General features: G+C 44.2%; 2 protein-coding genes across 5 annotated transcripts in view; one reads left to right on the top strand and one right to left on the bottom strand.

Annotated features, from left to right (window-relative positions):
* LOC308482033 (testis expressed protein 56-like) overlaps positions 1 to 3,038 on the top strand; it is a gene marked incomplete at its 3' end in the record, with an annotated part of 41,944 nt that extends 38,906 nt beyond the window's left edge. The window contains exon 4 of the mRNA XM_081015022.1: positions 2,784 to 3,038. Coding sequence (XP_080871148.1) covers positions 2,784 to 2,931 — 148 coding nt within the window. The remainder of the gene's footprint in view (positions 1 to 2,783) is intronic.
* The window catches only part of LOC308481995 (enoyl-CoA delta isomerase 2-like), a gene marked incomplete at its 3' end in the record, with an annotated part of 48,272 nt that overhangs the window by 30,620 nt on the left and 336 nt on the right, over positions 1 to 17,316 (bottom strand). The window lies entirely within an intron of this gene.

Below are 17,316 nucleotides of genomic sequence, written 5' to 3'. Positions count from 1 at the left end.
CTGCTTTAAGTATTTTCTGTTCAGCATTTGGCCTTCTAAATACTACAGCAAGAACGCCAAGAATCTCTGTCCCATCGAAATCTTCCCAAAATGAATGCATGGAGAATGTCAGAACTATAGAGGTACATCGATTAGTAGCAAGTGAAACCTTAAAAAACAAAAAAACCCGCGTTCTAAAAATTGTATTCTTGGCAAGATTAAAAGCATTCCCCTTTTCAACTATATCACAGACACGTGTTCTTTATTATCCTGGCTCTCAGGCCACTTCATTATAATTCTGGGCAGTTAGCCTTATTTACCTCATTAGGCACTCTTGTAATGGCTTTAAAATAATTCGGTTTATCTCCATATAACACAACAAGCTTCTATTTGGCAGTTAATCCCTAATTAATAAATAAAGACATCCTTGGTTTTTAGAAGGCACTTCTACCAGGGACCTAACAGCAGGATGGTGACCTCTCCCTGAAGAGAACATTTAACACAAAAAAACCCGCTACCCCATTCCCCAAGGGGGATATAGTCTTATCAAGAGACTATTGACCTTCCACGATGCCAGGCAGAATCAAAGCAATTTTCTAAAAGGCTACTAAAGGCCTTAATCCAATACAAAGAGCTTTCAAAAAAAACTGCACAGCAGGAGTGATTGCTTAGCTGGGGAAACTGCTGGGAAATTGCAAGAGAGTGTAATTATGTGCATGATAGCGAGTCCCTGCTTACAGAATTTATCATCGACATAGCCTAAGATCCTATACAGCTAGGGTGTCATTAAAAAAAAAAAAGCACTACAAAGGCAAACCTATGCACGTTCACTCAATTTTCAATGAGGCTTACTCCCTGGTAAATGTGTTTTAAGATTGCAGCCTATGCTCTGCAGCAAAGCTGGCTGTTCTCTTAAGCAACTGTGCCAAGTCACACAGGGCAATGTTCAGCAGTTTAATGGGACTTTCCAAAAGCTTTGCACGCGATAGTCAAGCATGGTCTAGTGCAGGAATGTCCAAAGTTTGTTTCGGGGGCCTAATCCGGCCCGACGGTCGGTTTAATCCGGCCCCTGTGGCAGTTTATTTCCTGGGGTAAAATCCTTTTAAAAACTTCAACCCTAAAAAAAGCTCAACCACCTCAATCCTAAAACAACTTTGGGGTAAAATCATAAAAAAAGTCAAAAACTTCAATCCTGAAAAAAGGTCATCCACTTTGGTCGGCCCTCATGGCCCTTCACTTCATCAAATCTGGCCCTCTTTGAAAAAAGTTTGGACACCACTGGTCTAGCGAGTAACAAACTTTCCAAGCTTCCCACACTGAATCATACAGCAGTTTTTGCGAAAGGTGGCTTGAATGGGGTGTATGGCAGGACATGTCATGGAAGTCTACTCAATATGGAACCAGAGGAGAACTCCAATGTATAGTTAGCAGAGTGAAATCTTAAAACACGCTGCAGGATTCCCAAAAAATAGACCAGAGGCAATTAATATTGCATCCAGCAGAGCTTTACTGAAGGCAAATGAGCATAATGGTCACAAATCCAACACATTCAGGATTGGCACTGTCCATACGAAATCCAGTTGCAGCAGACTTAACTTAAACTTACAATAGCTTATAATAAAACCTTATTTTAAAATGGTATCCCTTTCCCACCTACACAGCTATGATATGCCCACCAATGTAGACAGAACATCATGGGATGTAAACGTAAACAAATCACTATTACCCGCTGCCCATGAAGTGTGGAAAAATCAATCACAATTCTGCACAGAGCTTACAGCAGAAAAATTATTGGGTAATGCTAGCTGGAAGTGATCCAATCAGGAAATTATACTACAAAATCTAGAGGACTATTGTGGTATGATGGTATGTGCAATGAACAAAACAGGATGCAGCCGGCTATGCTCCCTTTACCCACAATCTCTCTCCAGCAGATGGCTGGAACTTGTGGAGCAGTGTGAAGAGATGTCCTCTGCTCCTGGAAGGAGATGATCTAAGTTCATGCAAGGAGAGCAGAAAGGTCCATAGGTACCTTCTCAAAGCTCTTCCAACAGGGACAGTGAGTTCAGATTACAACTTTCTGTGCGCCACCCCAAAGTATCAGCTAGGCAGCTGGTCCAAGCGGGGGAGATACAAGGCATGTACATATCTTTCTTCCCAAAAAGTGCATTCTTCCATTGTCTCCCGAGGCAGACGGATGACAACCAACAACCCTTCTTCATCTTGCAGGAAATCCTTAAGAGACAAAAGTGGGTGTTGCATTGCAATGGACTTGTTGCCTTACAAAGACAGGAAATACCCATCTCTGCACCTAATTTCATTGTGCATGATCAATATTTCAAGCAACAGTTAGAGTTTCCCACTTCTTTTGAAGCTGGTGTTCATGAATGCAAACCTGTGTAGGAGTGTGAACGAAAAATAAACAAGTGAAAGGTTTGTGTGACCATTCCCTTGGCGTATTTGGCTGAAAAGCATAATTTCAGCAGATCATCTTTTTCAGGAAAGGAAACACTTCTTGTTCTTCTTTTTCCATGATAAATTCACAGCTAGATCTCATGGTTCATAATCCTATTACAGATAATCCTATCAAATGAATAGCATGCCCGCCAGACAATCTTGTCAATATATTCTGAAGCAGAAAAGCAGATTCTCTTTTATCCTTTTAATGATCTTTCCTCAGGCCTGAGTTCCACAGTGTCAAGCTTTTGTTAGGGAAGGCTTTTATATTAAAAAGATAATTCTTTAATAATCAATTAGTTGGTATACTGTCATCTTGTTTTGGCTATCTCTCTCTCTGCAATTAGGAAGCATAGAAATAACGAGTTCTGGCACGCACCTTCTCTTCAGCAGCAGTCCTGCCCTCGGAGAGGAAAAAAGGCAAAGCACAAGATTTCTTATATTTGCTTCCAGAACCTGGGACGCCATCTCCCCTCTCCCCGCATCCTCTCCTAATTACCTTTCTCGTCCACTACATCTGTCTAAACTATTTTAATTTAAGAGGATGCAATGACTACAAAGAGTCTAAGGAATAATTAGTATTTAGTGAGAGTAAGAATGAGAAAGCATAAACCTTTAATCACCCCTAGCTGAAGCCAACTGGTAAATTAAAACAAGGAAAGGCATTTCAGATTCAGGTTCTTTTTTTAACTTCCGAAATCATTGAAGTTACTTATTTACTACATTTGTATCCCAACTTTGTGAGAGCTGGACCATAAAGAAGGCTGATTGCCGAAGAATTGATGCTTTTGAATTATGGTGCTGGAGGAGACTCTTGAGAGTCCCATGGACTGCAAGAAGATCAAATCTATCCATTCTTAAGGAAATCAGCCCTGAGTGCTCACTGGAAGGACAGATCCTGAAGCTGAGGCTCCAGTACTTTGGCCACCTCATGAGAAGAGAAGACTCTCTGGAAAAGACCCTGATGTTGGGAAAGATGGAGGGCACAAGGAGAAGGGGACGACAGACGACGAGATAGTTGGACAGTGTTCTCGAAGCTACCAGCATGAGTGTGACCAAACTGCAGGAGGCAGCGGAAGACAGGAGTGCCTGGCGTGCTCTGGTCCATGGGGTCACGAAGAGTCAGACACGACTAAATGACTAAACAACAACATCCCAACTTTCCTCCTAAGGAGCTCAAGGCAGCATATACGGTTCTCCCACTCTCAATATTATCTTAGCAACAACCTTGTGAGGTAGACAGTAAGAACTGTTCAGCAGTCTCAAGAGGTGGTGGCCTCTCCAGAGGGTTTTAAGCAGCAGATGGCCATCTGTCATGGATGCTTTAGCCAAGATTCCTGCATTGCAGGGGGTTGGACTAGATGACTCTCAGGTCCCTTCCAACTCTACAATTCTAGGATCAGGTTGACTGTTGATGACTGGCCCAAGGTCAGTGAGTTTCAAGCCCATTGGGCATTTGAACTGTGGTCTCTGATGCCTGGCATTCTAGGCACTTCACCACACAGGCTTGAAAATTACAAATTAATTTGCCAACTTCTTATTTTTTAAAAAATACGGTCTCTTTGAAGGGTACAGGAGCCACCACCAGGACAGGAAGGGTTTGTAAAGAACTTGGCAATCTGGGAGTGGAGCCAGGACAGAACTTGGAAGTATCCTGGTTTTTCAGATCCCAAGTACAGTGGTACCTCAGGTTACATACGCTTCAGGTTACATATGCTTCAGGTTACAGACTCTGCTAACCCAGACATAGTGCTTCAGGTTAAGAACTTTGCTTCAGGATGAGAACAGAAATCGTGCTCTGGCGGCGCGGCGGCGACAGGAGGCCCCATTAGCTAAAGTGGTGCTTCAGGTTAAGAACAGTTTCAGGTTAAGTACAGACCTCCGGAACGAATTAAGTACTTAACCTGAGGTACCACTGTATTGGTTACCTGACAAGACGTGGTTTTATTGTTCTGACTTAGTAAGATAACAGCTGACTGACAACCTTCACTGCGAAGTGTGCCAGGAACTGGACAAATAACCCCCCTGCCACAGACACCGTTAACTAAAATGGAGTTAAACAGCTCTTGAAAGTAGCCTTTGTGTGCATTCTGTGACATTCCCCAGAATCACCTACAGAGACAAAAAGTTCTGAGGCAGAAATGTTCTCGTGCAAAGGGCTCCCTGAGGACAGCAAGTTTGAAAATCATTAGCATAGAAACTACATGGCGTAAGAGTAAATGGTGATTGTGAACCCTGCATTTTCAAGTGAGGTACATAAGTTTCACTCTTACGGCCCCAAATATTGACAAAACAGATGCTTACTGCTCTTGAAAGAGCAATTTTGGATTCCCATTGAAAACAAACGGCTCAATTCCCCCAACAAATCTAATCCTTAAGAAACTCTTTCAGCTCTAACAAATGAAGCAGTAAAGACCCCATTTACCTGCTAGTTCTAGTATAACACTACATGGTCCATTAGTTTCCCCCCTAGCAATTGTATTCTCGGATCACCCACTGCTACCGTCTTCAAGATGAGCTCCCGTAAAACTGCCGTCTTCAAGTCACAAGACCCGAAGCAGGCTAACTCAGTTCAATAGAACCATTTGTGAGTTATTTACTTGAAGACTATACAGCTCCCTGTTTATAGAATAGATCCAAAGTCCCTGAAAGGCACTCAAAACCATTGATTCGCAGTAGGGGTTTGTTTTTTAATAAAAGTTGTGGTTTTTTTTACAATCAAGAGCATGATCGTTCTCAAATCCATTTTAAAAGCAGGTTTCTTCTGCACTCTCCATTAACCCAGGATGGGTGTGGGTGGAGATTTACACGTACTTTCTTCTGTCCCATTCCAAAAGCATGGGAAGGATTTTCAAATTGCAAGGTGGTTTGAGTTCCCCAATCTTACAAATAAGGCAATCTTGTAGAACCAAAGGAACAGGATGTCCACACAGCAGCTCAGAAGGCATTCTTGTACATTTTCACATCTAAAAATCGCCACAACCTATGCTGATTACATATTCTACATTTTCCTTCACATCCTTAGGTTTGTAACTTCCATACAGCTAAAACTTAAAATTGTCATTTCAGGGTCATGGCAGAAAATGATAACATCCTTTACCTTGTTTCTCAAATACATCTAAAGGCCCACTTAAGTTGTTAGATCTTACTAAGACTGCAATTCTACTCACCAGGGTGGGGAAACCTGGGACCCTCCAGATGTTGTCGGACTTTCAAACCCATCAGCCCCAGGCAGTGTTGCCAATGGTTCTTTATTTTATTTTTGAACTATTATATGCCACTTAAAAAAAACACCATGATGGATACTGTAGTCCAACAACATTTGGAAGGCCCATCCCTGCTATTCAGTTACCCGAGTGTAAGGATGGAGGTATCTGCCAATTAAGTCTCTCATTCTCGTTTTTCCAATCATAAATTAAGCCCACTAATTCTCAATTAAATAACAATTTTAATGAAAAATTGCCAGCATTTAATGCAGATTTCTCTGTGTACGTAGTCACAAATTGTTGACAGTGGCTCCAGGAGATAAATAGGGAAGAGGACCCAAAAAGACAGACTCTGAGACACGCACACACCAACCAACAGAGAGAGGAAGAGGCAAAACAGAAGCAGCACAGCTGTCCCTCAGACCCTAGAAGGGGGCAGGGGGAGAACAAGCAAGCAGACCTGCACTGAACTCAGTTGGACCTACTGCCTTTTAAATCATTAATCTTCAACCCTCATTGCAGTTTGGGCACTGGGGACTGAATTTAGCTTACTTACAAGTGTATGTCAATCTTCTGCAGAGCTCCTTCACCTTTGTACTAAAGAAGGAATTTCAGCAGATTTAGCTTGCCATGCAAGGCTAATGAAATCTGTACCTGATGCAATCACCTCTACTGTACAAGTATTAGAACCGCAAGCTGTTCCCCTTAACAGCTGCATGGGGGTTGCATTGGGTGCACCTTTTTATCACTGTCACATACCAATAGTTTGAATGGCATCCTTTGCACCTGATCCTTCCTGCCTTCTGTTTTTTGTTTTAAAGAGACCAAACCAACAAACAGGGGTGCTGAATGGGGGGGGGGGCAATCCGAATGGCACATCAGCATGCCCTGCAGCATGTGCACACGGTGCGGGGTGTGCTAACATCATGTGTGCATGCCACAGGGGATGCATGTAGGGCATGTTGTCGTCATGCAGCCCAGGCTGCCTCAATCACACAGAGCACATGCCAACATAGAAAATAAATGGCGGCCATTCTATGGTGCAATTCACCCATGGATCACTATCCACCAGTTGAAGCCCAACACTTGTAAGCAGTACAGTGGTCCCTCGGGTTAAGTACTTAATTCATTCTGGAGGTCTGTTTTTAACCTGAAACTATTCTTAACCTGAAGCACCACTTTAGCTAATGGGGCCTCCTGCTGCCGCCGCGCCGCCGGAGCACGAGTTCTGTTCTCATCCTGAAGCAAAGTTCTTAGCCCGAGGTACTATTTCTGGGTTAGCGGAGTCTGTAACCTGAAGCGTATGTAACCTGAGGTACCACTGTATCTCCAGCTGTGTGCAGTACTGAAAGGACAATGCTTTTCTGATACATTTGAGATCAATAATTCTCTGTCGCACGAGCACCTCAAGCAAACTGAGCGCGTTGTCACTAGGGTGGCCAGGTTCCCCTGTCAAGCAAGTTATACCTGCTGAAATTCCCTCTTCTACATAACTTTTGCATCTGGCTGCTCTCAAAATTCCACTATGAACCTGTATGTGGTCTTATGGGCAGATCCTAACCCTTGCAGCATCACCAATGATGTTCAAAAGACAGAACTCTTTAATTGTTGCACAAAAGTATGAAGTAACTATGAAATTAACCTATAGTGGAATTCTAAGGAGATGTGACTACTACAAACATTTAGGATCTGGGTATTAGTCTACAGTCCTGAATATTCTCCCATGGAATAAATGACCACCCAAAACCCAGCATTAGAGAGCTCATGAATCATGCAGTACATCTTCTTTGCAAAAAAAATCGTTCTTAAAGCATTCCTTCACTTTGCAAAAGACGTTGCACGCCACTTTATCTGTATTCACACTGAGCTCTTAGTGCTACATTTAGCACTGGAAATGTTGTTCCTCCTAGATGGATTGCATGTGCCACATTCTAAATGAGCACTAAACTCATTAGTTCAACCTTCAAGCAGTTCAGTGCAACACGGCTACTACGGTCCCTACAGCAGAACTTTCCAATTAGCTCAGTCAGGGAGGGCAGATATTCATGATTAGATCAATGGGTTTGTGTCTCTCATTGCCATTTTAGAAGGCTAGAAAACAGCTTTCGCAATTCTCTACAGTTAGGAAGGTAGGCAGGAGGGGATAGTTACTGGGAACAGGAAAGTATGCGGGAACACCACATACTAGTTAATTTTAGCTCACATTTAAATTTGGAATGGCTTAAGGCCAAACTATCTGTTATATGCAATGGTAGCCTGATGGCTCTTCATTAACAGGAGAAGCTGCCTCAGGAGGAGGTGATTCGAACCAAAGAAGTAACAGGCAAAGGATTCTCTGAAAGCGGCCTTTCCAGTCAAAGGCGTACCTAGGGTTCCTTGCGCCCCCTTGGCAAGGAGCTGTATCTGCGCCTCCCCCAGGGGAAAAAATGCTATTTTTTGGGCAGGGGCCAACGCTCCCCACTGTGTATGCACAAAATCTACAGTTGCTTAAGGGTCAAGGGAAAGGCACTCTGCGCATGCCCAGAGGCTCTACTACAGTTTTGCATCTCCCAGAGCGCAGACCAGGCACTGAAAACAGTTGAGCCCTGGCCCAAATTCACACTTGCTGCCCCAATTCTCACGTCCCTCACTGTCCATCAGATTCCTCTTCTTCTCACTCTCTCACAACCACGTCCCTGCTCCCCGTCTTTGCGTGCCACTGAGCGTAACTGGAAGAGGGGCAAGATGGAGCCATCTGAAGCCACATGCTTCGCCCCAAGTCTCCTGGCCCAGGGGAGTTCAGCCGCCTCGCTTCTCCTCCTGGCTGTCCTTCCTCACCTGTCCTGCAGGCCAACCCAGCTGGTGGTTTTGGTGGCGTGGTCATAGAATCATAGAATCATAGAATCATAGAATCATAGAATCATAGAGTTGGAAGAGACCACAAGGGCCATCGAGTCCAACCCCCTGCCAAGCAGGAAACACCATCAGAGCACTCCTGACATATGGTTGTCAAGCCTCTGCTTAAAGACCTCCAAAGAAGGAGACTCCACCACACTCCTTGGCAGCAAATTCCACTGCCGAACAGCTCTTACTGTCAGGAAGTTCTTCCTAATGTTTAGGTGGAATCTTCTTTCTTGTAGTTTGGATCCATTGCTCCGTGTCCGCTTCTCTGGAGCAGCAGAAAACAACCTTTCTCCCTCCTCTATGTGACATCCTTTTATATATTTGAACATGGCTATCATATCACCCCTTAACCTCCTCTTCTCCAGGCTAAACATGCCCAGCTCTCTTAGCCGTTCCTCATAAGGCATCGTTTCCAGGCCTTTGACCATTTTGGTTGCCCTCCTCTGGACACATTCCAGTTTGTCAGTGTCCTTCTTGAACTGTGGTGCCCAGAACTGGACACAGTACTCCAGGTGAGGTCTGACCGGAGCAGAATACAGTGGCACTATTACTTCCCTTGATCTAGATGCTATACTCCTATTGATGCAGCCCAGAATTGCATTGGCTTTTTTAGCTGCCGCGTCACACTGTTGGCTCATGTAGACTTCATGGTCGATGTAGACTTTGCCACTGTACTCGCTAGGTTCCTCCCAGCCCTTGGGCAAAGGCAGCTACTGCCTGGGCATCTTGCCCACCACTGTCGGCTGCAGCTGACAGACAGGTGGGCCAAGCCTGTCAGCGACCCCATGCAAACAGCTCAGCAACCCACAGCTCAGCCGCTGGCCTGGCAGGCTGGGGCCAGGACACGACGGCTTTCCTTTTATACCTTCTGGGTTTGACGAGGCATGTGACCCCCCCCCCGTCCTGAGCCTACTCCACCTGAGGAATCACACACCTCCTCCCCGAGCTAGCGGGCCCCACCTGGGCTGTGGGTCCTTGCTGACCTTCTTTCAGAGAACTGACAGCTCTAAGTTCAGGATCCCTGAAAGCGCTTGAAAGATCTCACTCACAAGTGTTGGTGCTGACCTTTAAAGCCCTAAACGGCCTCGGTCCTGTATACCTGAAGGAGCATCTCCACCCCCATCATTCAGCCCAGACACTGAGATCCAGCGCCAAGTGCCTTCTGGCGGTTCCATCATTGCGAGAAGTGAGGTTACAGGGAACCAGAATATAAATAAAAAATTATTATTATTATTATTATTATCATCATCATCATCATCACCATCATCATCTCATAAGATAATTTTGCTCTCCTTGACACCTTGCAAGACTCTGATGAGATCTTGTAGGAAATCAGCACCTACTTCACGTCACATCAGTGCAGGACGGCGGCTCAACAGCTTTGGCTGCCCCCGCCTAACAAAAATCCTGGCTACACCCATGTCTGCCTCTGACCACTCATCGTCATCCCACCATCAGTCTCCTGGCTCTGAGCCTTCTTCTCCTGGGGGGTTCCCCAGCTGGTGCCTCCCACCATCCCTCTGCATCTAGCCAGTCCATGACACTTGGCTACTACAGCCATGGCATCTAACCAAGCCTGGAAGGAGAGGGAGAGTGGATTCACATGCCCTGGCCAGTGCCTGCCTTCTGCAGCTACAGCCACCTGGACTGGTGAAGAGCCTGGCCGTCTACTTGCACCCATGTGCACACTCACACACACCCTCCACCACCACAGGAAAGTCTTGTAACTGGCCCAGAGGTGCCAAGCAGAGGTGCAATTTTTGCTCACTCACCCCGGGCCTGCACTCTTGCTGGGGGCCAGCTTGACGAACCCCTAAGTATGCCCCTGTTCCCAGTTTAAAGACGAGGGAGGTGGTTATCAGGCTACTGCTCCACACACTTGTGTAGACTGAAGATTTTCCCCAACCTTCCTTTTACTGTTTGCACTGATATGTGTTTGTGAACATGTGACATTAAATGTGCAGTAAATGTGTCAGCTTAAGCAGCTTTTACAGCGGTAGTGCACAAACAGGTTCTTGCTCAATGCCAGCCTCAAGTTCTTGGCAGGGAGAAATGGGTAATTCTAAGGCTGTGTGCTCCATGACCTCAAGTCTATAATTTTTCTTCTTTTCCCTCTTTGTTAAAGCTTAAAAATAAATTATATGCTAAAAACCTGTTTGTGCATTGTGATTTGGAACACTGAACCCTACAATTACTTATTTTTCTGAAACATCTGTAGGTCTCCTTGCCGTAATTAAGCCCTGAATTCGTAGCTTAAAATAACTTTGAAATTAGTCCAAAGACTACAATCACGGAAAATGCATGATGTTACTACAAGGAATCTGTGACTTGGTTTCTAGAAGACATTGAGGAGCTAGAGGGTGATAGGTCAAAGGCTTGGGTTGCCTTAGAAATATGATGCAACCTGTCCAGTTACTAAGATCTACAGAAGAGGCTCTTTTGAGGATGCCACCACCTGCAGAGGGCTGTTCTCTCCTGTCACTCCAACTGTGAAATAGCGCAGTGGTTCTCAAAGGGTGTGGCGTGCCACATTGGTGTGGCAAGGGAGAATGGCAATTGTGGCGGGAAGATTCAAGGACAATCAAATAAACATTTAAATCAGCTGTTTCTGGACTACAATTCCCATCATCCCTGACCGCTGGTCCTGCTAGGGATGGGAGTTGTAGTCCAAAAACAGCTGGAGACCCAAGGTTGGGAAACCCTGATTTAAACATTTCAGTGTAGTACAGAATAGTACATGTTTTTTTTATTTATTTTGCAGAATATGGATAGATATCTTTACAAAATATTTACAGAGCAAGAGTCATGCCATAGACCCAACACGCCTCCCTCCCATCTGTAAGGGCCATGAGAAGACTGGAAGATTTCACTTCCATTTAAGATCAACAACAGTTTAGCGTGTCATCTGACCACTAAGCTGTGTTTAATCTTAACTATGATTAGTGAAAGCTGGTAGTGGATGGTGTGGAGGTGCTTACTAGGAGAGAAGAGGCGGTGGGAAAGGTGGCATGGTGAAAACACAAAGGCAATGGATTGGCTCCAGTGGTGCATTTTCAATGTGCTCACCTTACCGCAGGCTTCCTCAGCCTCGGTCCTCCAGATGCTTTGAGACTACAATTTCCATCATCCCTGACCACTGGTCCTGCTAGGGATGAGAGTTGTAGTCCAAAAACAGCTGGAGACCCAAGGTTGGGAAACCCTGATTTAAACATTTCAGTGTAGTATAGAATAGTATAGTATAATTTATTTATATTTTGCAGAATATGGATAGACATCTTTACAAAATGAGAGCAATAGCATCAAATGATACGGAGGACAATCCTAGTTGTGATCCAAAATCACCCTCGAACAGAGTGCTGGAGAATAGCATTGGCTATCCTTCTACAGTTCTCGATGGGATTTTCAACTTCAACAAATATGAAAGATCAGAAAAGAGAAATAATTCTCTGTGTTGATGAGGAGTTGAGAGTCCGTCTCAAATTAGACCTACTATAAATGAGATTATCCGGCGAAAGCAAGCTCACACCTCTCATTGAGTTTGTATACATATTTAAGGTAATTAATGCAAGAGGCTTGTTTGTAATTAAATTTTGGGAGGAATTATTGCTTTTATGTAGCTGCATTATTTTATACTTTCTGGATGTTTCATGTTGTTAGCCGCCCTAAGCCCGGCTTCGGCTGGGATATAAATAAAATTTATTATTATTATTATTATTATTATTATTATTATTATTATAAAGGAATTGTGTTCAATGTTATAAATCAAGCACTGCCGGGAGTTGCTTCTTTTTCCCACCAATGTATTTGTTATCAATAAAAAAAATCAGTGTGGCACGAGCAAATTTTTATTCTGAAAGTGTGGCCCAGAGATAAAGGTTTGAGAACCACTGCATCTATCTCTGCTTTTAGAAAAGGTGCCAAGTCACATATTTACATTTGGCCTTTAAAATTTCCTAATGGTGTTGCTTGTTTAATGTTTTTTTATTATCCTTTACTGCTGATTTTAATGTGTTTATGCTGTTTTGTTTTTGATTTGTTGTACACTGCCTTGGTGGGTTACAAAAACACAGTGTAAACCCATTAACAACAAATGATAAAGAAATAGTAGCAGCCCAACACATACAGCTTAATAGTCCTGAAAATGTGTTATATTTAACGCGGACTGAACTGGTGCTAAATTTACATCTGCAGCATCCTTCCCTCTTACATGTTCATACTATCCCATATTACTTTACTACATTCAACAATCTGAACTGCTTACTTGAATCTGATTTTGATTTTTGATTATTATTTTTTGCGCAGTAAAGAAGTCAATCAGAAGTTGAACTGGGTTTTGCAGGGGAATCATCATTTCCTGGCAAGATTCAGCTGCTCATGAATGATTCACCTCTCTTTCATCTTGGAGTAACTAATCACGTAAACAGCAGGGTTCTCTGTACTACTTGCTGGGTGAAGTTTACAGCTATGGAAAACAACACAGCAAGTCGTGAAAAGCTCAAGCTAATCATGAAAGAAAGTGGGTGTAGCTGAAGCATCATAAAATTCCTTATTTGCATTGATAGAATAACAATATATTACGATAAGAAATGCTGGAATTACAGCCCCAGAAAAGTGTTGGTCCACCCATGGAAATCAGTTGATACCCTAATGTAGGCTCCTCTCCGCTGGCTCACATTCCAACAAACGTTCAAGCTACACATGGATGTTCCACTACTAACGTTAGGGAAGCACATACCATTTAATCCCAGGCTAATCTATTACAGATTCACATTTCTGCTCAGCTGCCATGCAGGTTACTTTTTGAAAAATTAACAGTGGAGTTGTGTTTTTTGCCTGCACACCCTCCCCCCCCCCCCCCAATATCATACTCTGTTGCAGATAGCTTTCTTCAAAGTCAAGCTCCTATATGCAAGTCAATGATGACATGTGAATTTCCAAGATTTTGGAGAATGTCCTGCTCTATTCTTAGGAGTAATGGGTGCTCCTCTGAAACATTACTTGCTACCCCATTCGCTTACCAGCTTGCTTGTTGTTGTTGTTGTTTATTAATTAATTAATTCTTATTTATTAATAGCCTTCCAAATATATACCTCAAGGTATATATAACATAATAAAACATCTAAAAAACAGTTACACGGAAACAGAATATGAAATTTAGAAACAATACAAAATGGACACCCATAGACTTATTCAACCAAATTATAATTAGTAGGGTGTGTGTTGTGTTTTTTTTGCAGTTGCTCTTGCAAAAACCTCTGTGCAATTATGTAAACCACTTGACAATTGCACATTAAAAACATGGTAAATATATTTTCACTCCATCAGGCTTTTGCCTGCAGCGGTTGCTTTTACTCGTGATCTCTGCAGTTGTTGTTTTTAAAAGGATTTCATGTTGCATATTTGAACTGTTTTATTCTTTGTATTATAATATTTTTTGTGTGATGTTAAATTGATTTAAGCACCAGAAAAAGGAGAGGGCAGACATATTCATTTAAATAGAAATAAAAACAACTATGTGTTGTGCTAAAGTCCTGCAGGAGTTTTTCATTGGCAATGATATCCCATCCACACACTTGACAGCATCAGGTATGGACATAACCATACTGTGATGCTGCCATTCAACTCTTTTTAAATAGGACTAAATAGGACCACTGTCATACAGGAAGCAACAGACATTCTCCAAAGGCTATTTTAAAAAACTGATGAACATAAAATGAAAATAGTAAGGACATATGGGATAAGGGAGTTGCATTTCACACCACTACTTACATTACAAATAATACTTAATAGGCAGCTATCAAACACACACAGTAAGCCCTGTAGCACTGAGGGGAAGATATCAAGCTGTACATAGCAGTTCCTCAAATTAAAACTGGCTAGGCGAAACGTTTTGCACAGGAGCCAAATCAGAGGCATTCACTTTTTGTTATCGCTGACAACACCTGTAGAATTTTTAATCTGCAAAGTATCCCAGCAACCATCAGACTTCTGAAATTTGATCACTAGGTCGCCCTGACCTGGGCAGGATGCTCAGCAAGCACACAAATCCCATCTCAGCAATTCGCAAGAAACCCTGCAAAGTGGAGAGGCCCCTCATGTCGTATAGGGATTTGAAACAAACAGAAGCAGAACAACTCCCCAATTGCTTCTGCTTGCTCTATGGCTCCCAACTTAACACCTGGGAGTTACTTAATGGGGATGAACCACACTCGGCACTTATTACCTAAGAACATAAGAATAACCTGCTGGATGAGGAAGAGCCGGAGTTATGGGGGTGTGTGTGGCAATTTTTGTTTGGCTTCAGATGAAGCCTCCAGAGGGGCGCCATTGAAGCTCTCAGCCTGTGCGTGTGTCCATAAATGTGCATGGGGTGGGTGGGTGCCAAACTGGGTCTTTGACCAGGGTGAAATAAAGCCTAGTTTTGCCCCTGGATGAGGCCAACAGCCCATCTAGTCCAGCATTCTGTTCTCACAGCGGCCAACAGGATACCTGTGGGAAACCAGGGAGCACAGCATGAGCAAGAGCACACTGCTGCCTCCAACGCTCCAGGGCATCTGAGGAAATTACCGTATTTTTCGTCCCATAGGACGCTCCGTCCCATAGGACGCACCTAGTTTTCTGGGGGGGAAATAAAGGGGGGGGGGAATTTCCTTTATTTTCCCCCCAAAACCACTTCGGGAAACAGCAGGATGGCGGCGCTGCGCCTCCCCACTGTCCCCCGAGCTTGTGGGGCTGGCCGATGTCTGCCCGGCGCGCTCTGCTTCAGGCCGCCCCGCGCGCCGGGCGGCAGGCTGCTATCTGCAGCCTGGGGAGCCCTGCGGGAACTCCCGTGGCCTCCCCAGGCTTGCTGATAGCTTCCTGAAGCCTGGAGAGTGAGAGGGGTCGGTGCGCACCGACCCCTCTCACTCTCCAAGCTTCAGCGAAAGCCTGTATTCGCCCCATAGGACACACACAGATTTCCCCTTCATTTTTGGAGGGGAAAAAGTGCGTCCTATAGGGCGAAAAATACGGTATAATGGACCCAGCAACTTTTTTAAAAAGGAGGGTGCAAGGCAGTTGTGGGCAGTGGGCCCCACTGAGGCCCTACCCATTGCCTCCCCCAGATGCTATGTGTCGCAGGGAGCCCCTCCCCCATCCGGGCTTAAAGCAGGTATTCCTCTCTTATAAAACAATTGTCTCCCTGCTTATTTAATTTATATGCAGAATTCATCATGCGAAAGGCTGGGCTGGATGAATCCCAAGCCAGAATTAAGATTGCCGGAAGAAACATCAACAACCTCAGATATGAAGATGACACAACTTTGATGGCAGAAAGTGAGGAGGAATTAAAGAACCTCTAATGAGGGTGAATGAGGAGAGCGCAAAATATGGTCTGAAGCTCAAGATAAAAAAAAAAAACTAAGGCCATGGCCACTGGGCTCATCACCTCCTGGCAAATAGAAGGGGAAGAAATGGAGGCGGTGAGAGATTTTACTTTCTTGGGCTCCATGATCACTGCAGATGGTGACAGCAGTCACAAAATTAAAAGACACCTGCTTCTTGGGAGAAAGGCGATGACAAACCTAGACAGCATCTTAAAAAGCAGAGACATCACCTTGCCGACAAAGGTCTGTATAGTTAAAGCTATGGTTTGCCCAGTAGTGATGTATGGAAGTGAGAGCTGGACTGTAAAGAAGGCTGATCGCCGAAGAATTGATGCTTTTGAATTATGGTGCTGAAAGAGACTCTTGAGAGTCCCATGGACTGCAAGAAGATCAAATCTATCCATTCTTAAGGAAATCAGCCCTGAGTGCTCACTGGAAGGACAGATCCTGAGCCGAGGCTCCAATACTTTGGCCACCTCATGAGAAGAGAAGACTCCCTGGAAAAGACCCTGATGTTGGGAAAGATTGAGGGCACAAGGAGAAGGGGACGACAGAGGACAAGATGGTTGGACAGTGTTCTCGAAACTACCAACATGAGTTTGACCAAACTGCGGGAGGCAGTAGAAGACAGGAGGGCCTGGCACGCTCTGGTCCATGGGGTCACAAAGAGTCGGACACAACTAAACAACAACCAGAGTATATATTTAAAGTACAGTAGATGAATAAATGAGCAAATTAAATTAATTTTGATATGCAGAAGATATTAAAAATTTAAGGAACCGCAGAATGAGGGGGAAGGAAGTTTTTGAAATGTTAAAATGATTGTAAAATCAGTGCCAAGTATTAACCTGAAAAGCATTAATAATAATAATAATAATAATAATGCAGGTCTTCCACACCACAGGATGTCCCTTATTTCTAGACACACTTGATTCCTGGCATTGCCACGCTTTGGCAGACTTTTTGTTGCATTTCCTTGCGTGCACGAGGTTCTAGGTTCAATCCCCGGCCTCTCCAGCGGACAGCTGCGATGGAGACCCTAGTCTGAATAATAATAATTATAATAATAAAGCAGGTCGTCCACACCACATGTTGTCCCTTATTTCTAGCTGTGAGGGAGACCCTAGTCTGAATTATTATTATTATTATTATTATTACTTCTACCCCGTCCATTCCAGCCACTCTGGGCGGCTTCCAGCGCGCATATAAACATCAGAAAACGTCTGGAGAGCCTCTGCCAGCCAGTGCAGGCAACACGGAGCTAGCTGAGGACCTACTAAGGCAGCTCTCCCTCAGCCCAGCTTCGCCAGCAGGTTGGCGGGATGTCGCAAGGACTCGCAACAAGGGCACGCCTGTGCAAAGGCGGCGAGGCGGCGTTTCACCGGGTTGGCCTGGCAGGGAAGGAAGACTTGGAAACCCAACCAGAC

This window comes from Podarcis pityusensis (genome assembly GCF_964106645.2).
Source record: "Podarcis pityusensis genome assembly, chromosome: 7".
NCBI classification, from domain to species: Eukaryota; Metazoa; Chordata; class Lepidosauria; order Squamata; family Lacertidae; genus Podarcis; species Podarcis pityusensis.
Note: the sequence above shows the minus strand (reverse complement) of the source record. Positions and strands in the feature narration are given on the sequence as shown.